Raw genomic sequence first — 23,690 nt, 5'->3', positions numbered from 1 at the left:
TTTTAAAATTTTAAAATATTAAGGATGTACTTAGGTGAGATTTTGGAATAAGTGTCAAATGTTCGGACTCCTCGGTGTTTTTCATACGATACAAATGAATGTAAAAATATTTTGCCCCATAACACCTATTTTTCTTTTAAGATAAGACTTTATAATTCATAAAAGGTCATTTTACAAAATTTAAGCAGAATCTAGATTTTCTCACTTTTGATTTGAGACCCAAATAATACCAATGCAAAATTAAGGTAAAAGTCCAAGTCAGCCTTTTCCTGCCATATTTTATAAATCAAATATCTCAAAAAGGAGCTCCATGACCTATCAATATTTTTAGCTTAGTTTGATCCTTTTCCAATACTCTTCCAGCTTAAAGTATCAATTTTGAATTCTTGATTTATTTAATTTTACCTTAGATCATCCTTATCTACTGTGGGTTTATTGTTAATTGAGGGATATCAATTTTCATGGAATTTTTAGGATAAAGGTGAAAAGGGAATTTAAATGTTCAACCATATTCAAATGTTTTTAAAGACTTGTACACAGACTTTGTCAAAACATGAAATCAAATAATCATGAAAATAGTCTTTCCTCAATAGTCAATCCATGAATAATGAATTCACTGTAATCAATAATTAACTGCAATAATAAAGTGAAGGTTGATTAAGGTAGATCATAAGTATATATTTTTTGAGACAGAATTTTCTTATACTTAGCCAAAATGAAGATTTTACTATGCTCTTTTCAAAAATAAAAAATAAAGTATGGGTCACCGTTCTATTTTTCAAGCTATGAGTCGTTGAAAATTTGGTTAGATTGTTCATGGAAAAACACATTTGTGCGCATAAAAAAAATCTATGAGATAGAATTTTGAAATAAATTGTGAAAAGATAGGTTTTGTAATATGTTTCAAGAAAATAAAAAGAAAAAAGGGTGTCACCGAAGTTGTTTTTTTGCTACAAGTAAAAATTAAAAAATTTGCTATCAGTCCAGTGTAAATTTTTTACTAAAAGAGTTATCTTATATTATTCTAAAAGCAAAAAATTTGATATTTGTTTAAATATTTTGTATTATTCAATAAATCACTAAGTTTTCTTTATAATAAATAAACAGTCTAACCAATGCATTGCAAATCTGTATCCAAATTTGCTGATTTGGGCAAATAACTAGACAGGTTTTTTTCTGTGTTTGTACAATCCAAGATGGCGGTATACCATGAATCTACCTTAAAACCTCTGTTAATAGTTTCACAAAAATAACAGTTGAAGATCTGACAATTTAATGAGAAACATAATTATGATGGCAAGAAATGGCCAGAAAAATTTGATGTGTTTAGCTGGAATTATTTTTAACAGAGGCACTTATGAACTCAATGTTTATAAATGTGTTTTTCAAATTATTTGGTTTTCTAGATTTTTATTTTTTTTTATTAAACTTTTATCTTTTAAAATTATTTTTTTTTAGTTTACAAAACAAAGTTCTTGTCTTCTTGAATATATTATTAACTGTTGATCCCAAAATAGATGACTTTGGACATTAAGTATTCACATTTTTTATTAATGTAAGTAGCATGAATAAATATCTTGCGAATATTATTTGGTTTACTGAGTGTTAAATAAACCAAGCACCTGATCTTTTATCACCAACTTACCTAAATCTGTTGGCCCTTGCAGCTGTTCTCCAAGGACGTCCAGGACCAGACTTAATTTCCTCTGAGCTGATGGGATTCATTTTTCTTGCTACGTTCACATTGCCTGTAGACTTCGTTCTCCGTCTACTCGTATTTGCTGAAACCTGAAAATTAAATAATTGTATGTTAATTTTTTCATCATTATTCTTACAGCTGATTTGTTTGTCAACCTTGTAAATTTTAAAAAGAAACCTGAATTGAGTAAAAGATACCAGAATTTCATGCTTTTAACATTTTTTAGTCTCTATTCAAAGATATATTCAGCTTTTTTCTTCTTTTTTGTTATTTACAATTACTTTTTTTCTAAGTCTAATTTGTCGCTAGACGCTGTTCTCAATGGATATATAAAATATATTTTTTCGTATAGATAATTGCAGATTTTTTATTGCTTCTTTTATTTTTTGTTCAAATTTTTATAGAATTAAAAGACACATATGTATTGTTGAATGCTAATCGTTGCCCTCATAATGTCATTTGGTAATTTTAGTTGTTGGGTTGTTGTCACATTGACATATACCTTAAATCTTCTTCTATTCCTATCAATACAATTACTTTTTAATTACCAACTTAATATCTCAATCCTTCATTTTGAGGTTATTATTGGTTCTCATATATCATATTTCAAGACCTCACTCGTTTTATCCTCTAAAATGTAATTTTTCAATCAAACTATAATTGAATATTGACATCCTAATTTTGTTGGCTTCTTTTTTTAACTACACATCTTAAATAATACTGTAAACTAGATTGTTTTTTGTGCATACTTAAATTCATGCTTAACCCTTTCTAACCAAGTTCTTGGCGATTTAATTTCACTATTTTCAAATTTACTTGATGTTTTAAAATAGGGAAAGATCAATGTAAAACATATATACCAGGATTAGTATTTATGTTATATTTCAACGGATGCAGCCACTTTCATTTTTGACAAAAACCATCTGAAAAGTGACATTTTTTGGCATATTTGATAGGTTTTTCATATTTAAGCTTCAAACGGAGCATTTTTAATGAGTAAATCAGTTAAAATCTTTCACATTAATTAATTGAATCAACTGAAATAGACACTTAAATGTTTAAAAAGTGTCCAAAATCTTTCGCCAGATGAACCTGAAATTTGAGGCCAAAATCGGTCCTTACAGGACCTACTCCTTTTTCTGGAAAAATAATTGATTTACAGTATATATATATATATATATATATATACCATTACACTCTACCAGTTCATCATTTTTACCTTTATTGTGGTTTTTCTACCAAAACTTGAATTTAATGTCTTTGTCCTCCTTTTCTTTGCTGATAATTTAGACCTTGAAGGGTCTAAAGGCTCTTCTGCTTTTAACCATTTATACTGGAATAAACAAGATATACAATTCATTGTGATAAATTGTCTGATTTGCTGCACAAATATTTTTCAGTGTTGTTCAAATTCAGTTTTACAGACATTGTGGTCTTCAAAGCATATAAATATACAAAACTCTGAAGTTTGGTAATTGCAAAGCATGACCAAATCTAACATGTCCTTGTTTTTCATTGGTAGTGAAATTTCCAGATTATACTCTGAATTCCTGACTAATTTGAAACAACCTACTGATAATAATGATTGGTTCAAAATTTAAATATGAAATATTTACCATTGTATATGCTGCAATACAATAAATTGTGGTTTTAAAGTCTGTATTTTCATGGTTTGAGGCAGAAGGAACTTTTTGACAGGACCTAATTTCTTAGTTTCATAATTTGTTTCAACCAAATAAATAAAAATGGTCAAGTATTTAAATTTGTGGTTTCCATATGACCATAAAAATTAATGAATCTATAGTCACATATCTTGTAACTTTACTATTCATAATTCAATGTCATTTATAATATAAACTTGGTGAGTCTTATATTTAAGTAATTAATGACCTTTGCAGTCTGTAATATTATTGTCAACAACTTTGGTAGCGTATAAGGTCTTGAAGCATCTCATATTTTTTTCTGAAGCTGAAGGCAAATAAATATATATTCAAGTCAGACACTAGGATAATTACAAATTTGCCTGCTCAATTTGAGATATTAGTACAGACTTAATCCATCAGATACATTTCACATATGTTGGCAAAAATATTCTTAGAATATTATTACTTTGTTGAATCAAATATCTATTCCAACTGTTTTACAATATGTTTCGTCTGATTCATTATTAGAATCTTAACCACACCAAGGGAGATAACTCTGATAAGGGAAATAACTCAGATAATTCAGATAATGGGGGATAACTCAGGTAAAGGAACAAACTCAGATGATTAAGACGAGGGAGATAACTCAGATAAATAAGATAATGATAAGGGAAATCACTCGGATAATTTAAATAGTGGTGGATAACTCAGATAATGGGGATGTCAGACCAGGGAAATAACTCAGTTAATAAAGATAAGGGAGATAACTCAATTAATTAAGATAATGAGGGATAACTCAGATAACGGAAACAACTCAGATAATTAAGACAAGGGAGATAATTAAGATAATGTAGATAAGTCAGATAAGGGAAATAACACAGATAATTAAGACAAGGGAGGTAACTTAGATAATTAAGATAATGAGGGATAACTCAGATAACGGAAACAACTCAGATAATTAAGACAAGGGAGATAATTAAGATAATGTAGATAAGTCAAATAAGGGAAATAGCTCAGATAATTAAGACAAGGGAAATAACTGAGATAATGCAGATAAGTCAGATAACGGAAATAACTCATAATAAAGACAAGGGAAATAACTCAGATAATTAAAATAATGGAAGATAACTCAGGTAAGGGAAATTATTCAGAAAAATAAGACAAGGGAGATAACTCAGATAATTAAGACAAGGGGAGATAACTCAGATAATTAAAATAATGGGAGATAACTCAGATATTTAAGATAATGGAAGATAATTAAGGTAATGGGGATAACTCAGATAATTAAGATAAAGGGAGATAACTCAACTTAGGGTAATAACTCAGATAATTCAGCTTAGGGAAGTAACTAAGATAAAAGAGATAACTAAGATAATTAGGATAATGGGGAAAACTTAGATAAGGGAAATAACTCAGATATTAAAATAAGGGGAGATAACTCAGATAATTAAGATAACTGGGATAACTCAGATAATGGGAGATAAATAAGACAAGGGAGATAACTTAATTAATTAAGAAAAAGGGGACAACTCAGAAAAGGGAATTAACTTGAATATTAAGATCATGGGATAACTCAGGAAAGGAAAATAACTCAGACAATTAAGAAAAGGGAGATAAGTTTAAATATCTAACCTCAGTATCTTGACCATTACTGTTGATCATTAATTGTTCCATGATGGCATGCACAACTTCTCTGTCTGAAATTTCAAAATAAAAATTTAGTTCATTATATTCAATATCATTTTAAATTGAAATTCATAATCTGGGCTTCAATTTTAAAACTCAGATAGATGTCAAAAAAAGTAAAGGAATACTTTGCAAAATTAAGACATTCTACTATTCTCCCATATTTGAAACTGATGACAAAACATAGTGCCGATAAAAGATAGATACACTAAGTATAAAAATACCACTTGATATTTTAATATAGATGAGTTTTCAGATGTACTTTTAGCAATTGACTTAAAAATGAACAAACAAGTTGTACACATTGTCTGGCTTATCATACCCCTATTGGTAATTAAAACTACTTTACCGATGTTTTCTGCTCTTTTTCAAAATAACAAACCTTTTAAAAAGATGGATATAAATTGAAAGGACATAAACAACTAAACCAAACATGCTAAAAAAGCAGAAAAAAAATAGATCTCTCATTATTTTTAAGATAAGAGCCATTGAAAAGTTCGGGGGAAATGATAGTTCTCTCTAGATTTTTCATACATTTAATATTGGCACCAATTTTCTCTGCAATACTGTAAAAAATAAATAAAAAGAATTTTATAGGATTTTCAAAAATGGCTTTTGAAGCTATATGTATTAAAATAATGAAGAGAAAAGTGTGGCTAGTGGGAAAATCTTTATAATGGAATAACATGGGATCCTGAATTTTTTATAAAAAACAAAAATATGAGCAGCAAACATTCTTAATACTTGGTATTGTGTGCATTTATTATTTTGATTGTGATTAATGAATGTGAGACAAATTATTCCAATTTCAGGAAATAATGCATTCAAATATGGAAATGAAACTGCAATTTTCACAATTATAATAACATCAAAATAAAGTCTTCATTTTCAATATTTGAAAATAGGAAATAGGTAGGATGTCTAATAGATCAGAAAGACAAACTTTTTGTTCAGAGAAAGACCTCAGACTCATCTGTTATGAGATATCAAAACTATAAATTCTATTTTCATACGTTGTGTGCCTATTACGTGAAATTTATAGTGTACTGATTTAAAAGTCTTGTTTATTTTTAATGTGCTTTTAAAAAAAATCAAATCTTTTCTCAACAAAACTATATTCTATACAAGATTATGTGCACGGAAATTTTGTCAACACAGAGCAATCAATGACTGTCAAATATCATGCTCTTTAATATAATTGAAATGGGAGAAGTATTATACACCAAGTTCACATTGACTTTCAAACTGTTATGCTTCCAAGCAAATCCTTGTTTCAAGTAACATTGACAATTATACTTTTATCTCACAATATTACTTCAAAAGCATTGATGAATCACTATTTTAACACATTGTTGATATTATCTAGATTTTTTATTTTATCTAGTTCCACATAAGAAAATTTCCACCTCATGCAAAAATATGAAAATAATTGATGACTTTTGAGAACAGCTATGTTCCTTAAGGTGGTACCCAACACTTTAACTAAAATTAATTTGGCTCATTTAATTTTCTTAAAATTTTGACAAAGTATTTACTTTGACCCTTTGACAAAAATATAAAAATTTCAAAAAATTTGAACCAACCATTTTATCAGAAAAATTACACTGGTTATATAGCAGTTTGACAAACACTCATTTTGATCATTGCGAAGCTTAATATCCCTTTAACAACACAAAGTAATTAAAACGTTTAGCTGATTTTACAGAGTTATCTCCCTGTAGTGTTAGGTACCACCTTAAGTTGCACATGAGATATTTTAGCAAAAATCTGAAATTTATTGATGACTTTAGAGATCAGAGCAGAATGGATTATAGCTCTACAAATAATTTTCTTAAAGTCATTGTCCTTAATAAGATCTATGCCCTTGAGTATTTTTTTTTTTTTTTAGTTTTGATGCTCAATTGTGACTAGTTGTAAAAATATCAGACACTAAACCTATCAGCATGTTTTCATTTCATTTGAAATCAGAGAAACAATTTAATAGCCATGTCAAAATATTTAAAATAAATGTCTTCTAGCGAATGCTTAATACTCTGATTGGATTTCAAGTCTCCAATTCAAGCTGAGAAATTGTAGAAATTGAGGGAAATTACAACTCTTGTGAAGTTCTATACCACTGTAATGGGTTTTCTAATAAAAAGCTTTAAAAATCAAGGGCTTATAAAAATTCTATATGACTGTGGTATTTTGAAGGCAAGATATATAAACTATTGTAGTTTTGAAATGAAAATGTTTAATGTCTGAGCGCTTGATTTTTGGATACAATTCTCTGATATAATCATGATTATTTAAAGAACTTTTAGCGAGCAATCTAATATACACCAAATCACCTATATACAGAAGAAAAAGTTTTAAATTGACCTAATGGCATTGTTCACATTAGGGTCAGCTGAAGCATGCCTATGGGTTCAGGATTTTCTCTATGTATTGAAGACCCAATGGTGGTCTTTGGCTGTTATCTGATCTTTGGTCAGGTTGTTGTCTCTTTGAAACATTCCCCATCTCCATTATCAATTTTACATAAATTTGTGGTTAACCTATATCAACACAAGAGTGCACACTCTGAAATGTCTCGCCTTCTATACTAATCATTGATATTATGTTGATAGTCCTAAGTATAAAGCTAAGCTTTAATACAACTGTCACATAAACTTAACATTAACCAAGATAACTAAACAAAGACCAATGAACCTTGAAAATGAGGTCAAGGTCAGATGAACCATGCCAGGCAGACATGTACAGCTAACAATGCTTCTATACAACATATATAGTTGACCTATTACTTATAGTTTAAGAAAAATAGACCAAAACACAAAAACTTAACACTGTGCAATGAACCGTGAAAATGAGGTCACGGTCAAATAAAACCTGCGCGACTGACATAAAGATCATAAAATATTTCCATACACCAAATATAGATGGCCTATGGCATATAGTATTAGATAAAAAGACCAAAACTCAAAAACTTAACTTTGACCACTGAACCATGAAAATGAGGTCAAGGTCACATGACATCTGCCCGCTAGATAGGTACACCTTACAATCATTCCATACAACAAATATAGTAGACCTATTGCATATAGTATGAGAAAAACAGACCAAAACACAAAATTTTAACTATAACCACTGAACCATGAAAATGAGGTCAAGGTCAGATGACACCTGCCAGTTGGACATGTACACCTTACAGTCTTTCCATACACCGAATATACTAGCCCTATTGCTTGTAGTATCTGAGATATGGACTTGACCACCAAAACTTAACCTTGTTCACTGATCCATGAAATGAGGTCGAGGTCAAGTGAAAACTGTCTGACAGACATGAGGACCTTTCAAGGTACGCACATATTAAATATAGTTATCCTATTACTTATAATAAGAGAGAATTCAACATTACAAAAAATCTGAACTTTTTTTCAAGTGGTCACTGAACCATGAAAATGAGGTCAAGGACATTGGACATGTGACTGACGGAAACTTCGTAACATGAGGCATCTATATACAAAGTATGAAGCATCCAGGTCTTCCACCTTCTAAAATATAAAGCTTTTAAGAAGTTAGCAAACACCGCCGCCGCCGCCGGATCACTATCCCTATGTCGAGCTTTCTGCAACAAAAGTTGCAGGCTCAACAAAAACCAACAAGAAAAAGAACACATCCAATAAAAAAAAAATCATATTATCTAGTAATGACGAAAACTTGTACAAAACTTCACTTTTATTAGATTTCATTTCATTATTCAGAAAGAGAACAACAGTGGAAAATAATATGACAAGAGTGCACACACTGAAATGTCTCGCCTTCTTTACTAATCATTGATATTATGTTGAAAGTCCTAAGTATAAAGCTTTATTACAACTGTCACATAAACTTAACATTAACCAAGATAGCTAAACAAAGACCAATGAACCATGAAAATGAGGTCAAGGTCAGATGAACCATGCCAGACAGACATGTACAGCTAACAAAGCTTCCATACAACAAATATAGTTGACCTATTACTTATAGTTTAAGAAAAATAGACCAAAACACAAAAACTTAACACTGTGCAATGAACCGTGCAATTGAGGTCATGGTCAAATAAACCTGCGGGACTGACATATAGATCATAATATATTTCCATACACCAAATATAGCTGACCTTTGGCATATAATATTAGATAAAAAGACCAAAACTTAAAAACTTAACTTTGACCACTGAACCATGAAAATGAGGTCAAGGTCACATGACATCTGTCCACTAGACATGCACACCTTACAATCATTCCATAAAACAAATATAGTAGACCTATTGCATAAAGTATGAGAAAAACAGACCAAAACACAAAAACTTAACTATAACCACTGAACCATGAAAATGAGGTCAAGGTCAGATGACACCTGCCAGTTGGACATGTACACCTTCCAGTCCTTCCATACACCAAATATACTAGCCCTATTGCTTATAGTATCTGAGATATGGACTTGACCACCAAAACTTAACCTTGTTCACTGATCCATGAAATGAGGTCGAGGTCAAGTGAAAACTGTCTGACGGGCATGAGGACCTTGCAAGGTACGCACATACCAAATATAGTTATCCTATTACTTATAATAAGAGAGAATTCAACATTACAAAAATTCTGAACTTTTTTTTCAAGTGGTCACTGAACCATGAAAATGAGGTCAAGGACATTGGACATGTGACTGACGGAAACTTCGTAACATGAGGCATCTATATACAAAGTATGAAGCATCCAGGACTTTCACCTTCTAAAATATAAACCTTTTAAGAAGTTAGCTAACGCCGCCGCCGTAGCCGCCGCCGCCGCCGGATCACTATCCCTATGTCGAGCTTTCTGCAACAAAAGTTGCAGGCTCGACAAAAATCAAAGACTCTCCTATCCCATAAACAATGTCTCAATTTCTTAAAGTGGTAGTCTCAAAATGTATTATTTTACCCCAGCTGAATATACCATGCATAGATGACCATCCTTTCTAATGAATAAATAAAATACACATACAATGTACAATGGTTCAATATGCAACACACTCAAACAAACAGAAGATGACAAACATATTAATTATCACATAAAATAATATTCATTTCAAAAAAATCTGTTGTTTTGAGATGGTCCACAATGAACACCAATACATCATTCTGTCACAGCAACAAGATTTAATAAACTCCCAATATGCAATATATCAGGGATGGAGATAGCTACAAGAATTAAGTGATTTTTGAGTATTATCATTTTCCTACTACATTTTGTAGGCTATGATTATCCTAACCTGTCACAGTTTCATTATATAAGATAATTTAGAGTATTTAAATTTTTGTACTACATTTAACAGTCTATGATTGTATCATTGTTACATCATAAGATGTCAAAACTTCATTATAGACGATAAATGTCCATTATATACGATAAATGTATATAATGTATATAAATAAGAATAAAATGATTTGAAGTGTTTCGATTCTTATCCAAGTGAATCAGATAAATCATTTCCATTGTTATGCAGCAATAAATAACAAAACAAGAATATGTAATGCTTCTACTATTAGATTTCCATGTTAAGTGAACTGCAAAACCTGCATTGACATGCTTATTTAACGTCTCTCCTCTTGATGAACATATTTACTAACAGGATACTTGATTTAGTGTTTTTCACAAATTCTGTAAATTATCACATACGAAATTTGTATTTTGCTTAATGAGGATGGTAAAGGGTTATTTTCGTGCAATGTGTTTTGCCATTTTTATTTCACGTGCATTCGTGAAAAAGGTTATTCACCGTGTTTTGTGAAATCGGTAAATAGATCGTTCATCGTGAAATGGCAATTTTATTTCGCGTTCTTCTGTAAAGATACCCTCCTTTATGCTCCTCTTTAATTGGCTCAGCTTTATCCCCATTCAACGAAATTATTTCCATACAGTTAGGGAGCTTAGTAACCATTTGATTTTTATGGGGGGCTAGGATGAAATTTGAAAAAAATAGGCAGGACAGGAGTTTTGAGTAAAAAATAAAGGCAGGATGAGACACTTGCAAAAAAAAAAAGTCAGGACGACAATTTAGGTAAAAAAAAAGTCAGGATAAACTAAAAAAAAAAGAAAGGCAGGACCGAACAGAGTGAAAAATAAAAAGGCAGGACTGAGATTACAGCTAAAAAAAAAATACAGGACAAAATTTATCATCCTAGCCCCCCCCCCCCCCCCCCCATAAAAATCAAATGGTAGCTCCCTTAAATGAATCCACAGAATAAGAAATATGTAATACCTATCAATGGATTCCGTCTGACATCTAAGACAACTACCGTTGTGTTGTATTTCAATACGTCCAGCAAAGACTTTGCCCCTGTTGTAGATATACCACATCCTTGCATGTCTAATGCTACAAAAGTAATGATTTTGAAGTAAGATTAATTTCCTCTAGTATGAAACCAAGTCATACACATTTCATGTTATACCCCTTTTAGATTTTCTATTTTGTATTATTTGTCAAATTGTGTGCCGGCATTTTGTATCGGTCTTTATTGTATGGGTTTTGCTCATTGCATAAGACCTGTAATTGTTCTCATCAGTTTACTGTAAACAACTTATTTTCACGGATACTTTATTTCCCGTTTACCCTTTCTTGACCACTTCGCGGCTATTAAATTTCGCGATTTTCTGATTTACTTGATGAAGTTTTATAAGGAAAGAACCAAGTTGTACATATTCGCGACGATTTATATTCGAATTATTTTTCTACTCGCGAAAGTCGCGAAAAATAATTCGCTCGCAAAAATAAGTTGGTTTACAGTATCCCTCGGTCTTTTGGGATTGTTATCTCATTGGTAATCATACCACATCTACTCATCTCTATGTCCCTGATGGTATCACCATCTCAGTTGACATGATCAATATCAATTATATGGTAATTTTTATAAATTTCCTGTTTACAAAACATTGAATTTCTGGAAAAACTAAGGATTTTCTTATCCCAGGCATAGATTACCTTAGCATTATTTGGCACAACTTTTTGGAATTTTGGATCCTAATGCTCTTCAACTTTGTACTTGTTTGGCTTTATAAATATTTTGATATGAGCGTCACTGATGAGTCTTATGAAACTTGTGTCTGGCGTACTAAATTATAATCCTGGTACCTTTGATAACTATCCTTTGGTCTTTTGGGATTGTTGTCTCATTGGTAATCATACCACATCTACTCATCTTTATGTCCCTGATGGTATCACCAGCTCAGTTGACATGATCAATATCAATTATATGGTAATTTTTATAAATTTCCTGTTTGCAAAAGTATGAATTATTTGAAATAGCAAATATTTTCTTATACTAGGCATAGATTACCTTAGCTGTATTTGGCACAACTTTTTGGAATTTTGGGTTCTCAATGCTCTTTAACTTTGTTATTGATTTGCTTTCTAACTATTTTGATCTGAGCGTCACTGATGAGTTTTATGTAGACAAAATGTACGGCTGGCATATCAAATTATAAGCCTGGTACCTTTAATAACTAATTACTGTGAAAGTACTTTAATTCGTGGGGTACCAATTTTCGTGGTTTTCGTGGATGACTTTATCCACGAATTTAAGTTTCCAACGAAATAAAAGAACCATTGTCCAAATCAAGACATGGAAAGATCCCCATCGGTAGGTTTGACTACTGATATGATCTAGAGAATATTTTGAATAACACCAAATCTGAGAATACTTTAATAGCAGAAACAGAAGTACATCTGCATGCAGGATTATACCCATTTAATCTTTAATAACCTAAACTATACAACATTTAATCTTTTATTTTTCATAAACGATGAAAGTCAGGTATCTGGTCTTGATATGCTAGTATGATAAAGTGTTCATTTTATCCTCATAGTTCTCGTACATATGGGTAATAATAATTTCATGCTGAGTTTGATTTTGATAAGAATTATTTGACAATTCAAGATATGTTTATAGCATTTGTTCATGTAACTGTTTTCATTAGGTGACATGTTTATGGCCTAATTAATACCTTTGATAGTCTTTAATCTGTTGATCACTTTATCATGGGTTAATTAGTATTGTCACTACGATTTACACGGGTCAATGTTTCCTTCAATCCAGACTATTTGTAAACTTCGTTCCTAAATGCTTTAATTTTTCAATATTTTTTTTAGGAAAACTAAAATCCACTAATTTAAAAACCCACGAACATGTATATATTGCTCAAACCACGAAAATTGATACTAACAAATTAAAGTACTTTCACAGTATACTATCCTGAAAATTTTCCTTATTAGATGTACAGTGAAACCTGTTTGAACCGAACCTCTTCGGGACTTGAGATTTTGTTCGGTTTTGGCCGATGTTCGGTTTTATCAGGTTTACAACGCATACAATTTGATATGATGGTGCTTAAGAACGTGTTTGGTTTATACAGGTTTTCGGTTTATGGAGGATTAGGTTTAGCCAGGTTTCACTGTATTACCTTTCAGCCAGAGATCATCTTTAAAAGCCTCAGATATTATAATATATTATTATGATGTATTTTGTCACCTGCCTGGAATTATTTTTATTGTATTTGATTGGCAAACGCGGAATTACCCTTGTCCGTCCCCGGAATCTGATCCGGTATAATAATTGTCTTCATTTCCAGTTTCGGCATACATTGTTTTTCAATGTTGTTTTTGTCAGTCAGATACGATTTTACTCGGATTTACACATTACTTGTCGGCTATTTTGGGTATAAAGCTAACGGTTGAACAAAATGAACATCGCTGTCATGAATTATATTAAAAGATGAAAATAAATTTTTAAAATCGTTTATTTGAAAATTTTATAAAAATAGTCAGCATAGTAAAATTTTTATTTTCTTTTAAATCGAAGGTCCGTCGGGCGTAGCTAGTAACCAAAATGAAAGTCTGCTTGCAAAAGTGGAAGGTCTCGAGACCTCGGACCACCGCTAATTTGAACCTCTGAAGATTAAAGTACTTTCACAGTATACTATCCTGACCTTATTAGATGTATTACCTTTTAGCCAGAGATCATCCTTTAGAGCCTCAGCCAGGTATGTTGCTCCCTGATCCCCTAGCATGGGATTATTATTTATTGTTATGCGTCTGATTCCTGACATCCTGTCCAGGTCTGGTCTTCTGTATCTAAGACTGTCCCTCCAGGCTTCATTGTGTCTTTTCATTGCTTGGTGCTAAAAAAGTAACAGAAGATTCTTGGTAACAAATATGATCTTGTGTAAAAAAAAAACCCAGAAGAAACCAGGATACACTTGTCAGGCAAAATTGATAAAAAAAGTTCAAAACCTATTATTAAACAAGAAAATGTCCATAGTACAGATGCCCCACTCACACTATTATTTTCTATGTTCATTGGGCAGTTAAATTTGAGTCAAACTCTAATTTGGCATTATAATAAGAAATAGCATAGCATAGGAAACATGTATACTAAGTTCCAAGTTGATTGGACTTCAACTTCATTAAAAACTATCTTGACCAAAATCTTTAACCTGAAGTGGGACAGACTGACGAATTGACAGACGCACAGACCAAAAAACATAATGCCCCAGTGCACAAAGAACATATGAAGTCAAAATTTATAGAATAGTTTAAAACTTAATATGTAAAAAATGCTTAATCTGGCAAAGGGTGATTACACCTTAGAGTATAAAAATCTTAATGTGTCTGAGAAAATATTGTATCTTTCAGACTTCTTTATGCCCTTCATTGGTTGGTGCTGATACATACTGTGGATTCATTTATTTTCGTGGATACCAATTTTCGTGGACAGAGGGAAACTTGCATATTCGTGGATATTTAAATTCGTGGTTTTGACAAAATTCACATGCATTCCTTTAGGAAATATGCATTTCGTTGAACATTTAAATTCGTTGTTTCCCAGTACCCACGAAATCCACGAAAATTGGTATCCAACGAATATTAATGATTCCACAGTAATTGGATAAACATTTAGTGGTAGTCTTTGCCAAATTATATTGTTCTTTTGATGTTGGTCTTTCACAGTTTCTGTTAACTGTATTCACAATTTTTTTTAGACTTTGGGCAGACATTATATCCCTTCATTGCTGATAAATATATAATTGAATTAACTTGTCAGTGGTTGTCTATAGCAAATCATATTGCACTTTTGATGTTGATTGATTGATTGAAAGTCACTTTCTGTACTTTTAGCTATTTGTCAGTTTATATTGGTGAATAAAGCCAGAGTGTCTGGAGACCACCTCTAACCATCAGTAGAAAAACTACCAAATCCTAGTCAATTAAGATAAGAGTCAATCACATAAGCCACATGTGGGATTAGAACTCACAACCCCATGCAGTGTTATTATGCTAGTGATACAGTAGTTTGACTTCTGAAGACAACTTGGCCCCCCAAGTCCATTGTGCTTTTGATGTAGGTCTTTCACAGTTTCTGTTTAATGCATGAAAACATTTTGTAGACTGTGGCCCTTTCAGACCTTAGATTTTTAATTTATTCCACAATACACACACTCTTTCAACTAAAATGTTTACAAAAAAAGAAGAAACCAAATCTCATCATTTTAGGCAAATCAAGCTGATTTTTGAGGATACTGTAAAAACAAATTCACAGGATACAAATAAACATGTAGTCTGCTTGATTAGATGTCTCCTGCCAGAAGCCAATGTATTGACAATTCACATCTCTAAATTACTACTATAAATTAGCTAGAGATCCGTTAATATCGTCCTTTTTAACTATAGTTTTCATGATTTAGCACAACAGAAAAAAAATAATTATTGGAAGCCTAATTACTTTGTTTTTAAACATCATAATTAATGTCAAAATAACAAACTTGTGATTTATTAATCAATTTACAATTTATATGCCCATACCTCATAGAAAACAGAAGTACACAGCTACTTTTTCATAGGTACTATTCTGTACTAAAAATATGTAGTACTGGAAATTTACTTTTAATATTTAGTACTATTTCTTTACTTTCAAATTTTTGTAATATTTAGGTACTTGTATTTTACAGTACTTGATTTGTACTAAACATTTTGGTACAGAAATAATACCAACAGTGATAGAATATTCCATGGTAATTATAACTTTTAAGAGATTTGAAATGGAAAAACATTCAAAATGCTGAAAATGTAACGGTAGTAACCAAAAATCTGTAGTGCATAAATTTCAAGTACAAATAAAGTACTGTAAAATACAGGTACCTAAATATTACAATAATTTTAAAGTAACAAAATAGTAGTGAATATTAAAAGTAGATTCCGAGTACCACAGATTTCTAGTACAGAAATAGTACCTATGCAAAAGTAGCTGTGTACACTGCAGATATTAGGGTGGATTCCATTTATTAAACTTTAACAGTCTACAGTATTATGATATCTATATATAATGTCCATATTAGTGGACATGAGTGAGTTGGCAGATGTGGGTTACTTAATATTGGCAGATGTGGGTTACCTAATATTGGCAGATGTGGGTTACCTAAGATTGGCAGATGTGGGTTACCTAATATTGGCAGATGTGGGTTACCTAAGATTGGCAGATGTGGGTTACCTAATATTGGCAGATGTGGGTTACCTAATATTGGCAGATGTGGGTTACCTAAGATTGGCAGATGTGAGTTACCTAATATTGGCAGATGTGGGTTACCTAATATTGGCAGATGTGGGTTACCTAAGATTGGCAGATGTGGGTTACCTAAGATTGGCAGATGTGGGTTGCCTAATATTGGCAAGGGTGGGTTGCCTGAGGTTGATATGTGGAAATAACTTCACAAAATCAACATTAGCTATATAGGCAGTTTCTATCACTGAAATACTTTCTAACTAAAATGGCATAAACAACACTACTATTACTGCTATAGATGTGCATTACAACATTCAATGTCGCTTCAGGGACACTCAAGGCCAGAATATTTAAAACATCAAAACCTTATTAAACAAACATTGAAAAGCTGATAAAACCAAATAAAACATATACTCAATATAGCTAAAATTAGAACAAGAAATCAGAGCATTGCACCTGGGAGATGTATTCCTTTAATCAAAAACAAGAATGTACCCATAGTACACAGATGCCCCACTCACACTATCATTTTCTATGTTCAGTCAGACTAAAATTTGGATGAAAACTCTAATTTGGCATTAAAATTAGAAAGATCATATGATAGGGAACATGCGTACTAAGTTTCAAGTTGATTGGACTTCAACTTTATCAAAAACTACCTTGACCAAAAAATTTAACCAGAAGCGAGACAGACTGATTAACAATAGCAGGTGGCATTAGGTGGGGCAAAAAACCTGTAAAAGACTACAGGTTGAAAGACATGTTGACGACCTCACTGTTGATTATGATTTTGTGATGACTCCCTTTGTTTTGGGGGACTTAAGGCCATCAATTAATGTACTAACACTTTTTTTTTATTAAAGCCTTATCTTTCAGGGGTGAATCCAGCCATTTAAAAAAGGGGGGGTCCCAACCCAGGACAAAGGGGGGCGGGGGGGTCCAACTATACGTCCCCATTCAAATGCATTGATCAGTCAAAAAAAAGGGGGGGTTCCAACCCCGGAACCCCCACTCCCCCCCCTGGATCCGCTAATGTCTTTTAAAGAAATGACTTCAATTTAATTTTTTTTTTTATATCATTCTAATATTTCATTAATACTCATGCATCAAAAGATTGACTATTGTTTGCTAAATGTCCTAGGTCCCAAATATTTCATGAATGATGAGGAGGATTAAAATATTGTGCCTTGTCTGTATCAATCATCAGTATTCATTATCCTTTTTATTTACATTGACTAATAAAATGGACATCCACAAGTGATCAAATATGGTTAGATGGGATAGGAATCTTGTTCAAATCTCATTAATCACACCAACACTGCCAATCATCTACTCATATCATTGCAGTTACTGTAATAACAGGTATATTGATCAAATTTAGCTCAGCTTCTTGTCTCTACTATTGCTTCATATCATAAAATCATTTTCTTCAATCCCTGATTAATCAAATAATATTTTTTTAATTTTTTTTTAAATTTGTATTTTAGTTTAATTCAATCTGCCCCTACTTTTTTTTTGGATATTTTTTTATATTGTTTATATATCTGCAATTGCTTATCTAATAATAATCCTGTATCAAATCAGATATTTGTTCTCATTTCTAATTATTTGTAGTTCTTTTAACCTATAAAAAATTCTTTAAATGAATATCAATTTATTTTAAGTATAAATCTTATTTCTTTTTTTCAATACTTTAATATATAGACATTTCTTCTTTTCATACAATTATATTTAACCAATTTATTTCCTGACTTTTTATCCATCAGTTTTAGTTTTTGTTCATCATTTTTTATAAAGCTGTTTAAAACTTATATTGAAAAATGTTGAATAAAAATATTTTACTGTTGCCTAAATTTATATCTTAAAAGATAGATATCAAAGGCTTACAAATCAGAAAATAGATTTATAAATAACAGATTGGAAATTTATTAACTACACTTTTCCATCCATCTCCTTGATTCCTTTTTTCTGTTGACACAGCTTAATTATACAGACATCAACAAGTGAGGATTTGTACCATTCAGAAAACTCATAAATCACTTGGCCACTGTCAATCGTTAATCAACAACATTTAACCCTTCACTAATCTTTTATTATATCGCTTCTCTGGAACAATCTTGCCCTATATTGATCATATTCTGTACAGCCTCTCATGGCACGCTTTGTTTCTACTGGTTTCCTGACGAGATTTTATTGTTAATAACAGCAGAGGAGTTTCGACACAGCTAGCATTGTAATTAAAGACACCACTAACGGAAAAAATCGTCAATGGTCAACATTGATAGAATCAGTTGGGATTTTATTGGAAAAAAACATTAACCCTACAGAAAAATTCAATGCAAAATTTTATAGTTAATTAAAGGTAAGAATTTAATATAAAATTTCAAATTGTTATTTTTATTATATCTTTGAATTATCTATTTGAAAATATTTTTATACAAACCTTAAAAAAATTGTTTAATTCTAACCTTTTGTTTTAGATTGCATATTACAAAAAATATTAATATGAAGTAAATTGCATTTAAAAAATAATAATTCCTGATTAACTTTAGTTTTTATTCATGACATATTGATTCTCATATCTCATAGTTATAATTTAATTACCATGATTACAGTGAACCTTTAATTCTAATGCAATACTGTTTGTCATGTTCTTCTGTTTGCATTAAACTTCACATTTTAGGAATTTATTCAGAGGCTGATGGTTTCAAAATGCATGCAAGGGTGCCAATTTGATTTTAATAATTCAAAATATATGATTAATGGGTTCTTTCTATGTTTTGCAAAAGAATTCAGATATCAGAATTTTATAACAAGATTTGAGGGCATCAAATCTTTATTTGATGGTCACAAATATTTATTGTATTGAAGTCACAATTACAAAATCTATTGCGTTTTAAGAAATTCTTGGATGAACATCATCAGGATCAATCATTGCCACAAATGCCCAAAGCTCAAAGAGCAATCCAAAAGGTTAAAACATTGAGAGCCAACAGATAGAAGGCTGATTTGAAGCACAATTCAAATATAAAATTATCAACTAATATAAAAATGTTTTTAATGAGTCTTGCTTAGTTATTAATCCATGAACTAGAGATTCTTTAGACAAAACAAGTATGTGTCCATAGTATATGCCCCACTCACACTTTTACTATAATCAGTGGTGTGTAGAATTGAGAACAAAACTCTAATTCGGCATTAAAAGTAGAAAGATCATATCAAAGGGAACATCTGTACTAAGTTTTAAGTTGATTGGACTTCAAATTCATCAAGAAATACCTTGACCAAAAACTTTAACCTGAAGTGGGAGAGACTGACAGACAAACTAACGGAAAAACGACTGGATGGACAAATGAACCCACAGACCAGAAAACATAATGCCCCTCTATTATTGTAGGTGGGGCATAAAACAAGAATCTCCACATAGTACACAAATGCCCCACTAGCACTATCATTTTCAACTCATCAAAAACTACCTTGGCCAAAAGTTTTAACCAAAAACTTGAACCTGAAATGGGACAGAGAGACAAAAGGACAGACAGATGAACCGATGCAAAGACCGATACACATAATTCCCATGAATGGGGCTTCAAAAAAATAAGGCTTTTTATGATTACATGACCAACCATATTTTAGAGCACCAACTCTAGGTCATTATTTTCATGTTGTAAATTTTGAAAATGACCGTCAGGAAGAAAAAATTCTGTAAGAATTGTTCAAATAGAATATTCACTAGGAAGGAATCTTTAGTTTCATAAAAAGTATCTATTATCATTAAATAAAATTCTTATTTAGAGGAACTGATTTCTTTATCAAAACATTTTGTATTATGATAAAGCATAAATCTTAACATGGGAAATTGTTCATCCCTCATTAAGTAGTATTATTGAGTATTTTCCAGTAATTAACTTCTATGAAATTTGATTTTTCATCCGAAGAAACAAATTATGTCTCCACCGGAAACAATTCATTTCTTTTGAATATAATTACAACTTTGATCTAAACCCCACTCATTCTTAGATTATTGAAACTTTTTTTGTACATAGATTAAATTCTTCCTTTAAAGAAATATGTATGGTATTGTATTTCAATACAAGGGAATTTTGCTGTTGTCTGAAGGGACATTCCATCTTACTTCGCTTAGGGACTGGGAGTTATCCAATTTATACTCAGTATAATTTGATTTTTATATATAAACAAAACCAATACTGGGTCTGGTCATGCAGGGTTACCTAACAAATCCTTTCCTTTCATTGAAGCAAAGGAAACTTTGTCAAAAGTTTTCCATGCACGATAATTCTAAACTGATTAAAAAATTTCTAAAATTCAGTAGTTCGTAATTTGGAAATTTATGCCTGGTGGTATTCTATTTTATTTATGAAAAACCAAAACTATTTCTAAGTACAATTTTATAGACATTTAATGCATTTATAGTGAATAAGAATAACTGTGAAAGATTCAATTCTTAAACTTTGAGAGAATGCCTTCTAAAAATGAATCTTGAAGGAGTTTTACAGAATTCCCTTTAAAGACGAATCTTTAAAGTGTTTCACAGAATGCCCTGTAAAAGAATCTTTAAAGTGTTTTACAGAATGCCCTTAAAAGACAAATCTTTGAGGAGTTTTACAGAATGCCCTTTAAAGAAAAATCTGTCAAGTGTTTTACAGACTGCCCTTTAAAGAAGAATCTTTGAAGTGTTTTTCAGAATGCCCTTTAAAGACCAAATTTTTAGGTGTTTTACAGAATGCCCTTTAAAAATGCATCTTTATAGTGTTTTACAGAATGCCCTTCAAAGACAATATTTTTTAGATTTTTAACAAAATGGCCTTTAAAGACTACTTTTTTAGGTGTTTTACAGAATGTCCTTTAAAGATTGCCCTTTTAAAAGGTATTTTTGAAGTGTTTCACAGAACACCTTTTAAAATAGAATCTTTAAAGTGTTTTACCCAATGCCCTTTAAAGATGAATTTTTTAAAGTATTTTACTGAATGCCCTAAAAAGACGAATCTTTTAAGTGACACAATAGAAACCAACTTGGAATAAATTTTTAATTTTCAGAGAAGAAAAATGATGATTGTCAGCAGGGGATTTGAATCGCTCATAACAATTTCATTAACTTTTCGAAGATCTATACAGAAACTTAATGGTTATGAATGTATTCCGATTTTATCCCATCAATTTAACTTTTAATGGAATGATTCATGCAGGCAATTAAATGAACTATAAAGTTTTAATTAATCCATTCAAGACATTATACTTTAGACCAATTTAATTTTGCAAATTAGTATGCTTTGAATATTAGGGGTCCTACAATAACCTTTAAACAAAACTGATAATTTGTACAACAATGCCAGGGTGACTTATAAATTAGTGTTTCAAAAAAATAGATAACTTTGATACTGTAAAATCAGAGATATTGTGTTCATTTCTATATTGTTGTTATGATTGCTGATGACAGAGAAAATAAAAGATAAATTAAAGTGATTACAGGAAATCCTACTAACAAGTAATGCCATCAGAATTACAAATATAAATTCTAACTAATGTGATATCTATCTGGTTGCATTTAAACAACTATTTTCCTTTTTAAATTAAAGTAATTAAACATGTTTTTAAATGCCAAATTCAGAAATTGTCTAGTGTAGATGGAAATCTGCAATGTAAATGCCAATACACTTTCTAAAAAAATTTGTTAGCCATTTTTAAATTCCTATGATAAAATTTCAACTATTTCTCTGAGCTGTCATTTTTAATATTTAACTCACATCTCTCTCAAAAAGAACATTAAAACCTATTGTTTTTTCAAATTGTACACATTTTACATTTCACAACATAGTCTAACATGGATCATATAAAAAATAACTGTATTCCTTTATTTTAGTTTTCAAGCAAGATATAATGAAAATGGCTGCCACAGAATTTAAATACAGTCAAAAGAATTATTTTAACTCTTTCAAACTACCATATAAAACTAAATGACTGTAAAAGTGTATCAAGATATTCCTTCATCAACTCAAGCTTAAATGATTCTATTAGGAAAAGATATTCACAACCAATTTATTGAATTAAAATAAACCTTTACAAAATAAAAATAAAAAAGCAAAAAAATGCTCTTCAAACTTTTAAATTCCTCTTTTTATTTCAAAATAAAAAAAAAAATGTAAAAAAAATTACATGCATCAGGTACTATGAACAATCAGTCTTACTTCCCTGATGGAGGAATTAACTTAATTTGATATAATGTCATGTAACAATCAACAACAATCCTGGAACAATTTCAAGAGTTACAAGAATTTTGTCACCTAGTCATGTATTCCATATTTCCTTCAACTCAAGCTTAAATGATTCTATTAGAAAGAGACATTCACAACCAATTTATTGAATTAATTATTTATTGAATTAAAATAAAGCTTTACAATATAAAAAATAATCAAAAAATGGTCAAAAAACTTCTCTTTCTATTCCAAAAGTATTATAAAAATAATTCCTTCAAAAAAATTAGATGCAGCAGGTACTAAGAACAATCAGTCTTACTTCCCTGATGGAGAATTAACTTAATTTGATATAATGTCATATAACAATCAACGACAATCCTGGAACAATTTCACCGAGTTACAAGAATTTTGTCAACAAGTCATGTATCCCCTAATCGAATGAAGCCAAATACAGAAGTCTTCTCATTCATCTCTCTACTGTTATAATTCTATTACGCATGGGACAGTGCACGACAAACAGCAAATTTCGTACACATAGTAATCAAATCAATGTTTCTACAACTGTTGTAATTCAAATTATGTTATTTGATTATTGAAGTCTTCAAGGAGAATTTTCATTTATCGTTGATTTTTTCATGATGATAAGAAAGTACTTCACCATCTTTTATTCATTTTTGGAATGCAAAACTTGACATTTGATAAATTTTCAAAATTTAATTGTTTGACATCAACAATCTTCAGTTTTAGTTTATAACCCGGATTTGTTTTTTCTCAATCAATTTATGACTTTCAAACAGCGGTATACTACTGTTGCCTTAATTTAACAGTTGTGTCTCCTTACACAGGTGTGGTGTGTTGAATATATTTATTGCAGTGAGAATAAAATTTGGTGC

General features: G+C 30.8%; 1 protein-coding gene across 1 annotated transcript in view; it reads right to left on the bottom strand.

Annotated features, from left to right (window-relative positions):
- The window catches only part of LOC143051587 (centrosomal protein of 78 kDa-like), a 66,007-nt gene that overhangs the window by 7,510 nt on the left and 34,807 nt on the right, over positions 1-23,690 (bottom strand). The window contains exons 7-11 of the mRNA XM_076224470.1: positions 14,030-14,204; positions 11,290-11,403; positions 4,975-5,039; positions 2,919-3,032; positions 1,646-1,788 (exon numbers count right to left, since the gene is read on the bottom strand). Coding sequence (XP_076080585.1) covers positions 1,646-1,788; positions 2,919-3,032; positions 4,975-5,039; positions 11,290-11,403; positions 14,030-14,204 — 611 coding nt within the window. The remainder of the gene's footprint in view (positions 1-1,645; positions 1,789-2,918; positions 3,033-4,974; positions 5,040-11,289; positions 11,404-14,029; positions 14,205-23,690) is intronic.

Source organism: Mytilus galloprovincialis, chromosome 11, assembly GCF_965363235.1.
Source record: "Mytilus galloprovincialis chromosome 11, xbMytGall1.hap1.1, whole genome shotgun sequence".
NCBI lineage: Eukaryota > Metazoa > Mollusca > Bivalvia > Mytilida > Mytilidae > Mytilus > Mytilus galloprovincialis.
The sequence above is the reverse complement of the archived record's forward strand: the minus strand, read 5'-3'. Positions and strand labels throughout refer to the sequence as shown.